Source organism: Chenopodium album, chromosome 7 (genome assembly GCF_948465745.1).
Source record: "Chenopodium album chromosome 7, dcCheAlbu1.1, whole genome shotgun sequence".
NCBI classification, from domain to species: Eukaryota; Viridiplantae; Streptophyta; class Magnoliopsida; order Caryophyllales; family Amaranthaceae; genus Chenopodium; species Chenopodium album.
The window spans coordinates 29,442,835-29,455,861 of NC_137840.1; the positions used below are offsets into that span (position 1 = coordinate 29,442,835).

Sequence of the window (13,027 nt, forward strand, 5' to 3'; positions counted from 1 at the left end):
GAGTATGGATATGGACTGTGATGTACCATCTTCATGTGAGGTAGTTGTTGAATCCTCTAATGAGTTTCAAGGGGGGCAAGTTATACCTTCTGCACAAATCCCCTCTCTGGATTGTATGGCAATGAATGTGGCTTCCCCTGCCGAGAGACTAGCTACATTGTCTCTAATTAAGACGATTGAAACCGTGGAGACCATTGTGTCAACAAACTAGGTGAGCATGTACTGCTATGTTGAATCACCTAAGCTTGGGATGATTTTTAAAACTTTTGAAGATGTAGAAATCTACTACAAAGAATATGCTGAGCAAAAAGGTTTTGGGGTTACAAGAGTTGCATCTAATTTTTCGAAGAAGGATAAGGAGAGGAGAGGGGTAACATGGAGGTGTGAGTGTTGGGGTCTACCCGATATGAGGGCAAGGAGGGAGGCTAAGAAGAGGGCCAAGGCCATAGAAATATGTGGCACGGGTGGGACAGTTAATGGTGAAATTGGAGAAGATGTATTGCAGCGGGCAAAAAGAACTTCGAAGAAATGTGAATGCGGTACCATGTTATATGCTGGGGTTGACTCTGATGGGTTGTGGGTTATAAGGAAACTGAAGAAAGAACATGATAACCACACCCTTAAACTGTCTGATGCTAAGTTGGTGAAGGAATATCGGATGAAGAATTATTACACATCCAATGTTAGGAAGAAACTGCTGAACTTATATGAAGAAGGTGTCCCCATAAGGCAAATACATGGGTGCATGGCTACTGAGAGCGGTGTGGATAACCTTCCTACTGTCAAGGATCTTGAACATGAAGTGTCAAAGGAAAAGAAAAAGTGGTTGAAGATGGAAGGAGGTGATGCTGCTGCGATGATGGCGTACTTTGACCGGATGCAGGAAGATAATCAGAATTTCTATCACGCACATCGCTTAGATGAAGAGGGTCGTCTGAAGGATGAAGGATGTAATGTGGGTTGATGCTCGTAGTAGGGTGGCTTACGAAGAATTTGGCGATGTGGTTTGCTTTGATGCCACTTACCTAACTAATCAGTATGTGCTTCCTTTTGTCAATTTTGTGGGTGTTAACCACCACGGGCAATCTATCTTATTGGGTTGTGCCCTTGTGTCACATGAGGATTCAGACACATTTGGTTTGATATTTAGGCACTGGTTGTCTTGTATGGGTAACAAAGAACCTGGGGCTATTTTGACTGATCAAGACAAGCTTGGAAAGTGTAAAAAGTAAGGTTTCTTGTTTATTTTAAGTAGTTTGAGTTGCTCATAAAACTTAAATCATCTAGAATGCTTTGTGTATTTTGATAGTTTGAGTTAGTACTGGGGTTGTTTTGATAGTTTGATGCCAGCTTGTTGTTGTCAATTAAATGTTCCTGTTGTTACTATAGTTTGGTAGAATAGTTTGATAAGTCAGTATAATGTGAATTTCCTGTGCTCATGATCATTTGGTTTGAGTATAATGCAGTGTTTGGTTGCAGCAACACCCTCTGTTTGTTAAGCCTATAGTTTTTCCTATGTGTGACCTAATGTTTCTGCTGTAAGAGATTCTTATTATAATTTCTAACCAATTTTTTGTAATTGGAGTCAGAAGAATTTCATTCCCTGTAAGAAAATCTGATTATGAAGGTGTGATAATAATTTGCTGTGATACTTTGATAATGTGAATTTTCTGTGATCAATGTAAAGAGATTTTGTTGTGATAATCTTCTGTGATCAGTGTAATCATATTTGGTGTGATAATTTGGTGTGATTCATTTATATGAATAGTATGCTGTGACAATTTGCAGCAAACCCTAAGTTTTGTTACCCTAAATTGAAGAGCAACATGATGCATGTTCCAGCTACCTGATTAAGAATTGGTATGTGCATATGGGCATATGCATGATTAATTTATTATACTTTCCAAATGTAGCAGTTTAGGCTGCCTTTAAACTTGTTTGTTATATGTTACAGCTGGTTGTAGATTTATTTTGTATATGTTCCAGCTATCAAGATTTTAAGAGTCCACTAAAGACTCTTATTTATGAGAGTTTCACGGTTGCTGAATTTGAGCGTAGATGGTCAGAGCTAATCTCTATGTATGAGCTAGAGGACGATGAGTGGTTAAGCAACCTATATGATGAAAGACATATGTGGGTGCCCGCATTTATGAAAGAGCATTTCTGGGCCAGGATGAAGATAACACACAGGGTTGAAAGCATCAACAGTTTTTTCGACGGTTTTGTAAACAGAAAAATCAAGTTATATGAATTCCCCGAGAAGTACACTAGGGCAATGGAGCGGCGCGTTTCAGCGGAGATGGATGCTGACGCTAGTTGTGGGAAATATGTTAGACGTCTTGTAAGTGGGTTCTACGTTGAGAGATTCTTCCATCAGATTTACACCGACACAAAGTTCCAAGAGATTCAAATCGAGTGTTGTAGACTTATGCATTGTTCTTGTAGGGAAGAGCGTGTGCTGAAAGGGAATATTATTCAATACCTACTTGAAGATAGGGTGTGGATAATATAGGAAAGGAAGAGTGAAGAAGTCATAATAGATAGGAGGCGTTTTCATAGTGTTTTTTTTTTACACTGTTACAAAGGATGTTTCTTGTGATTGCCGGAAGTTTGAAACCTTTGGTATACTATGCCGGCATATCATCCGAGTGTACGATCAAAATTTGGTTCATGATATTCCATCGAAGTACATTCTTAATAGGTGGCGCAAAGATGTACCTAGGAAGCACACCCGGGTTAAGGTTGCCTACCACGGTCCTACTGATAATGTGACTTTTTAGATGTTTAACAAAATGATGGTTTAGTTTAAGCCAATATGCGAAGAAGCATCACGTGTTTTTGAGGACTGGGAAACTTTTGATCTTGTTATTGCCTCTCTTCAAACGCTTCATTTAGAAGTGCAGAAAAGCAGAGACAAGTTCCTTGAAAACCTACCAGCATTGCCAACCTTGCCAAGGAACCTTTTCCTCCATCTGAAATTGGTTCCAACAACCCTGAGTGTTGCCACACCCTTAGGTCAGCCCCTAGGTCAGTGTCCAAGCCAGTAGGCAACCCATCTGTGTGCCCCGTAGTGAAAGACCATATTTCACGCAAGAAACCACGAGGAAGGCCTAAGTGGTCCAGGCTTAAAAGCCTTGCAGAAATGGGGTACAAGAAGGCCAATGCCAAAAGAGGTGAAATGTGTTCTAATCAATCAACCCGTGTTAAGCTACCTGTAAGTCCATACCCCACACTGTCCTTTGAATGTATTACTTTCAGTTTTTAATGTATTATGGTCCTATCCTTAATTAATATATCCGTGTCCCTTGGCAGGCGAAGAGGAAGAAAACACAACCCGAGCAACACCAAAACACGATTGAGGACTATTATGAATACGTTGAGGAAGATCATGATGAAGGGCGTGATGGCATTCTTCAAAGAAATGGAGTTGGATGGTCTGTTCCATCGGAGACCTTTCGACAAGTGGTGTTATTAGCTTATAGATGAAGCTCTATCCTTAGACTACATGTTCGTGATTGTAGACCCTAACATATTTTGAAAACGTTTCAGTTCATGAGGTTTATGCATGGTGATCACACCAATGTGTGTATGTATGATTGTAGTCCCCTTTTGTCAGACGTCTTGTTAGCCTATGGGTTGAACTTTAGTAATTGTTAACTGCCATGTGATGTGTGGCCTGCTGTCTGCATTTGCCTTTTTATGTTTAGGTAGCTTCTTTCAGGTTGCTTGTAATTCACTTTGGACTTGAATTCACTGTCATGCTATTGATTTAGGCCGGATGGTATTGCATGTTCATGTTTTTGTTTTGGTTTTATAATATTTTTATTATAATTTGTTGTTTACAACTGTCGTCATACTATGTTAATACATAAGACTTTGTAAGACATGTTTACTTTCTTTGCATATAGCACTCCTATTATGTGTGTGTAGCTTGATAAAAAGGGTTACTGTGAATTTGTACTGTGAATTCGCCATTTTGATATGAGAAGATTTGAATACACAATCTTCGGGCATGCTTTACTAGCTAGGTTTTGTTTGTGGACACTAATGTTTTTTGCAGCATTCTGGATGATACAGGATAATATAAACTGAAGGGTACAATTATTAAACACCATATTTGGGCCACTTCATTTTGGACCAATACATTTTGGGCCAATTCATTTTTTGGCAATTCATTAGTAATTGGTCCTACGTAATTGTTATAACTGAGTTGAACATGTAACTGTGCCCTATTTATAAAGACTGGCCCAGTACAAATTGGGCTTTCCACATGTTCGAGTCACAATATCATCTTGTTTCTGGTAGTCGAGTCACAATCAAATAATTATCAAAGGCATCGATATAATCGGTGAATTATAATAATCACCAACACTGAGTCAACAATCCATTTGCCAAAAGATGAACAATCCATTTCCTACATTGGCCATTACTATTCAACTACTGTTGGGGTTTGGTGAGTCTGACTCACCGCGGAAACAACCCTGACCCAAGGAACCACTCGTAATTAATAAAACCATAAAGCATAAATAAATAAGCACAAGAAAAGGAAGAACGAATCATATCCTTGAAGCAAGCTTCGCCCTCTCAAAACGGGCTCTTACTTGAATGCCTTGAGCACCGTAAATGCCGTGCCTCCAATGGTATCCACCCACAAAGGACGAACACGACTTTTTAGGTCCGCTACCTTGGAGTTAGCAAGGTCCGACCAAAACCCAAGTGTTAATGGAGTTTAAGAGTTTTTCCCAAAATATGGAATGCTCTTTCTAACTCCCACTTAAGCACTTTACTCCAAATCCCAAGGTTAGTATTTATAGAGGAAAGTATGAGTGGGAATTTCTACCCCATCAATGTGGGATCATGAAATTCCACAAATTAATTTAAAGCTAAATTAAATTAAAATTGCAAACTAATAATAAATCTACAAGTGGCATTACCATGTGAAATGGGTTGGTGAGGACCACATGGAGAGTAGGGGACCATACTTGCTCCCCACTCATTACTCTCCTTGTGCCACATGTCCTTACCCACTTGCTCCCATATTCCTCAAGCTTCCCCATAGTGACCGGCCCTATGGCCCAGCCACGAGCCCAGCCCCGCACCAAGATGCGGGCTGCTGCTGTGCGCGCAGGCCACACACTTGGTGCGGGCTTGCTGTTGAGCGTGGCTGCTAGTGCGTGCGCTGCTAGCACGCCTAGCTTGTGGCAGCTAGCTGCTGCACGCACCACGTGCACGCGGCTTCTAGTTGCTGTTGTGCGAGGCTGCTAGCACGGTGCGCTAGCACGCACCTAGCCAGCCATGCTAGGCTCGGCTTGGTCCGCTTGCTAGCCACCTATGCTTGGACATTTTTTCCCCTAGCATTCAGTTGCTCGGGGCACTCCGATGCTAGGGGTATTTTGGGAATATGGTTGATTTATTATTATTTTGCGCGTCTCGTCTTTTTATTATTTTTGACTCGACTTCCGACGATCGGTTTCGACGCTCCAAGCTCGAATTATCGACGTCTAAATATTTAACACTCGGGCGACAAATTAATTTCTTCCGAATTAATTCGTCGAGTCGGTTCGTATATTTTGCTTGGGTGTGACCCGAAGGGTTCAGTCAAGATTAAGCTGTAATATTAATTATATTAATATTACTGATCGGAAGCGGCCTCTACCCAAGTATTCCGATCACTTGACCTTACTGAATATATTAGCTTTCTAATAATTCTGAACCCGCTATCAGAATAATACACTTGTTCGAAGGACACCATTCCTTTCAATCTCCCACTTGTCCTTCCGGACAAGTGTGCATTTAGTGTATAGCCCCTTTCCTATGTCTCTTCATGAACTACAGAGTAAGATTACTCGTCATCTCTGTTACGTCCAGAAGTGTTTCTCGAAATTCGAGTTTGACTGTCAATAAGCAGATGATTTCTAGAATCCATCTGAGCACGGCCATGCATTTTCACAGTCTCGCTCTTCGAGAGGCCTTGTAAAAAACAAGACATGTTCCCTATTGTTAGTAGGGGGACATTTCCAGTCTTGTAATGTAGCTTCTCTTACTAAGAGGACCTAGCCGCCCGATATTTGTCGTTATAATCCCCAGTTACGGCAGATGTTTGGCGGATACCAAAGCGGACTAGAACTCAAACAAGAGACCTCCCACTACTCATGGTCAAGGAAAAGAGTTCCGATAGTAATAATGAGAAAAATACTTATGACGATTTTAAATCTCTTAAAGTATTCTCATAGGTCGATCCAGTATGGTTCTAAACCAATACCTGTGGAAATGATTTATATCCTCATAGCACAAGAAACGGTGCTATAAATCATACTACACACTAATCTCTAATGGTCATTAATCGTCCAAAAAAAATATGACCTTGATTAGGGATAATTTTCGATTAAAATATTCAATGTTTACTTAATAGGTGTTTCTTATCCAAGTCATTGACTTGATACCCTATTTTGAATATTTATTTAAATCGAATGGACTCATTATTTAATTCTAAACCACAATTAAATAGAGACGGAGTGAATTAAATTGCATGAAAAATTTTAATTACTCCAAAAACTGAATGGTTCATCATAGTGATTTACATTAACATTGTCCAAAATTTAATTAAAACACTATAATATGGAAATCAAAGCCAGTTCGCGACATGCTTGATTCCCATTGCCTCAATGTGTTTGTTGTGCTTCACTTGAGACAAGGGTTTAGTAAGTGGATCGGGTACATTGTCATCCGTTCCCACTTTGCAAATTCTGATTTCACCCTCTGTCTTCCATTCTCGAATCACGTGAAATCGCCTCTTGACATGTTTGACCTTCTGATGTTCTCGTGGCTCTCTAGCCTGAGCAATAGCTCCATTGTTGTCACAATGGAGGTCTATTGGACCCTTGATGGAGGGTACAACACCAAGTTCATCAATGAACTTGCGAATCCAAACTGCCTCCTTGGCTGCCTTAGACGATGCCAAGTACTCGGCTTCAGTTGTAGAATCAGCGGTTGTGCTTTGCTTTGCACTCTTCCAACTAAACGCTCCTCCATTGAGACAGAATATGTATCCGGATTGTGACTTGGAGTCGTCTCTGTCTGTCTGGAAGCTTGCGTCGGTATATCCCTCAATTACCAATTCATATTTACCGCTATAGACCAGGAATTTATCCTTGTCCCTTTTCAGGTACTTCAGAATATTCTTGGCCACAGTCCAATGCGTCTCTCCTGGGTCTGATTGGTATCGGCTCGTAGCACTCAAGGCATACGATACATCCGGCCTAGTACATATCATGGCATACATGATCGATCCAATAAGCGAAGCATATGGAATACGACTCATCCTTTCTCGCTTATCAGGTGTCTTTGGACACTGCTTCTTGCTTAAGGTTATGCCATGTGACATGAGTAGGTGCCCTCTCTTGGCTCCTTCCATTTGGAATCGAGCTAGTACCTTATCGATGTAAGTACTTTGACTCATTCCTATCATCCTCTTTGATCTATCCCTATAGATCTTGATGCCTAGTATGTACTGAGCCTCTCCCAAGTCTTTCATTGAAAAACATTTCCCGAGCCAAGCCTTTACAGACTCTAACAACGGAATGCTATTTCCAATGAGCAAAATGTAATCGACATATAAGACTAGTAAGGCGATGTCACTCCCACTGACCTTCTTGTAAACACAAGACTCATCTGGATTCTTGATAAAACCAAACTTACCGATGGCTTCATCAAATCACAGATTCCAACTTCTGCTTGCTTGCTTTAATCCATAAATGGACTTCTTAAGCTTGTATACCTTCTTAGGATTGTTCTGGTCGACAAAACCTTCAGGCTGTGTCATGTAAAAAGTTTCTTCCAAAATTCCATTGAGGAAGGAGGTTTTGACGTCCATCTTCCACATTTCATAATTGTAATATGCAGCAATCGCTAGAAGAATTCGAACGAACTTAAGCATAGCTACTGGAGAAAAGGTTTCATCATAATCAACGCCGTGAATTTTCCTGTAACCTTTTGCTACCAGCCTTGCTTTGTAAATGAATACATTTCCATCTTTGTCGGTTTTCATCTTGAAAATCCATTTACATCCGATAGGTGTGTAACCTACGGGTAAATCAACCAAGTCCCATACTTGATTTTCAAACATGGAGTCCATTTCGGATTTCATGGCCTCTTGCCATTTTGCAGAGTCGGGGCTCGTCATATCTTGCTTGTAGGTTGCCGGCTCATCTCCATCCAGTACTAGGATGTCCTGATCTTCGGTTAATACAACACCGAGATATCTGTCAGGTTGAGATCTTGACCGAGTTGACCTACGTAGGGTGATGGACTGAGCATTTGCATTGTCGATTTGACTTTGCATATTTTGACTTTGACCAATGTCAACAGATGCTTCGTGAGCACTTTGATTGTCAACTTGTCCTTGTTGCTCGTCCCCTCGAACTTCGTCGAGTTCGATTTTCCTCCCACTTGTCATTTTGGAGAAACGCTCCTTCTCCAAAAAGACACCATCACGAGCAACAGACACTTTGTTCTCGGATTTGTTGTAGAAGTAATACCCTTTGGTTTCTTTTGGATAACCCACAAAGTAAACCTTGTCAGATTTCGGATGAAGTTTGTCAGAAATGAGTTTCTTGACATATGCTTCGCATCCCCAAATCTTGAGAAAAGACAACCTTGGAGGTTTATTTGTCCATAATTCATATGGAGTCTTTTCCACTGCCTTTGACAGAGCACGATTCAGTGTAAGTGCCGCAGTTAAAAGTGCATGTCCCCAGAAAGAGATTGGAAGTTCACTAAAACCCATAGTCAATCGGACCATGTCTAACAGGGTTCGATTCCTCCTTTCAGATACTTCATTCCATTGAGGAGTTCCCGGAGGTGTCAACTCTGAAAGTATTCCATGTTCGTTCAGATGGTCATCGAATTCTTGGCTCAAATATTCGCCACCTCGATCCGATCGAAGCGCTTTGATTTTCTTGCCGAGTTCGTTTTCAACTTCGTTATGAAATTCCTTGAATTTATCAAACGACTCAGATTTGTGCGACATTAGATAGACATAACCATATCTACTATAGTCGTCCGTGAAGGTTATGAAATACCGATAACCACTCCTTGCGGGTGTACTCATTGGCCCACATACATCGGTGTGTATTAGTCCCAACAAGTCACCGGCCCTTTCTCCCAACTTGGAGAATGGTTGCTTTATCATCTTGCCTAATAAACATCCTTCGCAATTCTCAAAGGATTCTAAATCAAATGAGTCAAGAATACCTTCTTGAAGAAGTTTCTTGATGCGTTTGATGTTAATGTGGCCAAGACGACAGTGCCACAAGTAAGTTTGACCAGACGGTGTAGTCTTAGTTTTCTTTGCATTGGTATCAAACATTTTGTCTAAAAACACGTGAAAGTGTCATTCCATAAATATATTCAAGACATCAAAACAAAAGTCTTGGTTGATGAAAACGACGTCCAACGTCGGAAATACATCAAAAGTATGGTGCATAAAACTAAATAAGTTCTACTTCATTAGACAAAACATGAGATTACAAGTTTTCTTGGATAGATCACCTTCATCCTACTTGTGTACTCATTTCCACATGAAAAAGCACCGCTCAGTTGGTTCCTGAAAAAGGAGTGTATTGTGAGTCAATTTTCCGGTATCTAATACCTTTTAAAATTGCTTATATTCAAGTGTTTAAGATTATGCCTGAGGTTGAGGTTACTTTTCCTTTCGCCTCATCATCCAGATACTTGCTGCATTCTATTTTGTAGTGTCCGGGGTTACCTTAATAGAAGCAGCGCATCTTCCTCTTGTCTTTGAACTCCTTCTTCCTTGGTCTAAGGGCAAAGTTAGCCTTCTTGCAAGAATAGGTCTTTTGGAGCTCTTGGATGACTTCCCTTAAGGACAGTGTATCCCTATTGGCGGTGAGACGCATTTTAAGCCCCACATATCCCGAGTGAAGAGAGCTAAGAAGCATGTGAGCCGCTTGCTCGTCTTCCACTGGTTTGCCAATTAGCTCCAGATGGTTGAATAGCCTTGTCATGTTAATTACATGATCTTGAAGTGGCATTCCAGGCCTAAGTCTCGCATTGTAGACTTTTCCCCACACCTCTTGTCTTTCTTTCGAGAGACAACCATCTTGCGATGGCTTGATCCTCATTTTCGAGAGTGACCTAGTCACATCCTCCACGTGACCATCATAATTTCCCCTAGCACTTTTGGTGACCCTCAAATTGACTACATCCTCAAGAGCTTTGAGCATCATGTCCGGAAAATAGCCGGAGAAAATCTCCTTCCATTGAACCGGGATGGAGTTTGCCATGAGTTTCGAAACTCTCTTGCAATCCATGCTCCATTCTTCATGAGCTTCATCACTCATGATCCCTTTCAAGTAGAAACTGGGGATCGGAGTGTCCAAGATATGCTCTAGGTAGCAATTTTTGAGTGTTTTTCGGAGTTCATCTTCCCATTACTTAAAGTTCACCAAATTGAGCAAAAATGGTAACTTTTCGGGAAGTTCTGGGTACATAAGGTCGTTGTCATTAGTTGAAGACATGATTCTACAATTGAAAGAATTTTAATGAAAAACCATTCAAAATTACTTAAATAAGATTGAATTTTATTCATGCAAAATTTCAATACTTATTTAATGTCTTATTTACTCGTAAAATTGTCCCTATTTTTGTGAAAATAAGGCGATTCCAAGATCCGAAGAAACAAAGAGTGGTTAAGCATGCTTTGTCTTGTCTTAACACTCAATCTTCTAGGGTAAGCATTGCCTTGCTAATGGCTCTAAGCCACTCTTGGTTAGACAATCGTCACATCTAATGCATCTTTGACGATGTATCTCTTTTGCCACGGTATGTGAGGACTCCTCACTCATACCGATGAGTTAAACCAAAACCAACGTGCACACCCGGTGTGCCTTATGAGCCTTGGAGAAGTGACGACACCTCGCTTTGGCGTAGCCTACCATCACCCTCGTTCAGTTGGTAAGTGTTGTTTTGGAAAGGCAAGTTTGACTCAATATTATTAGGGACCTAGGAATTCTATGTTGGTTGATTTAAGTGAACTTAACTAATCATCGCAACATAAAAAAAACCTAAACATGCATCTAACGAATAATTCACATGTATATAAGCATAAAATATAAAGCGAAATTATAGATGCATATTGGCAACTAGCATGACCCCTTGAATTCTTCAAATCTTCAAAAGGTCTTCATTTGCAATTCAAGGCTTTGTCTTCCAAGATACGCCGTCTTCAAGACTTAACCAAACTATGCAAATACTAGTGTCTACGACTAGGAATAATCTAAATATTAAGGTACAAAAATACTTAACGGTGCGTAGACCGTATTTAGATTTACAAAAATACATAACGGCACGTAGTCCGTATTTTCTATCCTAATCGGGTCCCACTAGTTGCCATTTCATAAAACCTGTGAGAGAGAATATATATTTCATTCATCCATTCACTATTTGTGAATGGCCCATGCAATTTACAATATTAAACAAGTAAAATGCAATTAAACAATGCGCGCACTAGTAACTAATATAGGTGGTTAATCCGATTAACACGCCTAATTAAAACTAGTCAAAGTTGTTTAACCGATTATGTAATTGATGTCATTAATAATTGAAGCTCCCACTAAATTCCGTATTTCCCTTAATTAATCCAATTAATTAAGTCGGTAGCACCCAAACTTGTCAAAATAAAATTTTGCCAATGCCGCTCAAAACCGAGGCCTAGCCTCTCAAAATTTTAATTAAAATAAACAAAATTAATTAAAATAAATAAAACGGCAAAATAAGCAATATTAAGCCAACCACACTTCAAGTGGCTTTCGCTTTAAGCGTTTTGCCAAGGAAACTCGAATAATCGCGGCTCATGCAAGCCAAGCATACTACGGCTATTCACTTCAACGCACCAAGCATATGCACACACAAAAAACTCCGCACACACGGCTCGCGACAAGCAGCCATGGGCTGTTGCCACTGCCGCACGCACGCGCACGCACATCCATGGCTGCTGGTGCGTGGCTGCTGCGGCCGTGTGCTGCTGCCGCGCGTGTGGCCGCACGCAAGGCGGGGCAGCCACCTTGGCAGCCACCTGCGGGCTGCTATGTAGCCCGGCTAGCCAAGGGTGGTTCTTTGCCTCGTTTTGCGTGCCATGGCCTCGGGATTTGATCCCATTTCGCGAGACATAATTAATTAATTCTAAATTAATTTTAGAACTAACTTAATGAGCAAAAAATAAAATTTTTAAACAAGTCTAACTTAATAAAATTTCAAAGTGCAAATAACCAAAATAATTCCAAGAACCATTCTTAATTAAATTGGTTTAGCTTGGTGCAATAACAAAGTTGAGGCAATTTCTCACTTTTAATTTAATCAATTTAAATTAAACTTGAGAATTTGACAAAGTAAGGGGAAGTTGGAAAAATATGAACTTTAATGTTCAAATGAAAATCCCAACATCTAAATTTTGTGAATCCTTGAAAATTATATCTTCCAACATGAAGATAACCAAATTTCTATCACAAAAATTGTAACTTTATGTTTCCAATTAACTCAAAATGGTTAAATCAACAAAGTTTAACACAAAATAACATGGAATTTTAGTGGTTTTTAAAGTTTCAATCACTTATCACAAATAAAGATTGAATCTTTAACACTTAGGAAGCCTCAAAACAAAAATTTTCACACTAAAAAGCAATTAGTTTGCAATTATGTGAAAATAAATCAACCTTTAAGCATCAAATACTACCAAGTGTGCTTTAAGGGGACTTAAAAATGCAGAAAATAATGCAAATAATCAACCACATAATCAACAAGTTATGCCATTAATTTCAAGGTTAGAAAAGACTTAAAACTTTTCGTCAAAAATGAAAAATCCCTCGAAAAAGGCATTCCTGGTCAGAATTTGGCTAAAATCACAGTTCTTTCGGGGTAAAAACCTTTCCAGAACACCTTTTCCACCCAAAATTCACTATTTTTGGGCGAAAATCTGGGTTCTGGGCAAAATTCGACATTAAAAACGGGA

General features: G+C 39.9%; 1 protein-coding gene across 1 annotated transcript; it reads left to right on the top strand.

The window, feature by feature from the left end:
* Nucleotides 1-217: 217 nt before the first annotated feature.
* On the top strand, nt 218-3,047 carry LOC145640123 (protein FAR-RED IMPAIRED RESPONSE 1-like). The gene is made up of 5 exons (XM_081691434.1): nt 218-955; nt 1,038-1,228; nt 1,467-1,538; nt 1,987-2,497; nt 2,805-3,047. The coding sequence occupies exons 1-5, from the start codon at nt 218-220 to the stop codon at nt 3,045-3,047; spliced, it is 1,755 nt and encodes a 584-aa protein (XP_081547560.1).
* Nucleotides 3,048-13,027: the final 9,980 nt, after the last annotated feature.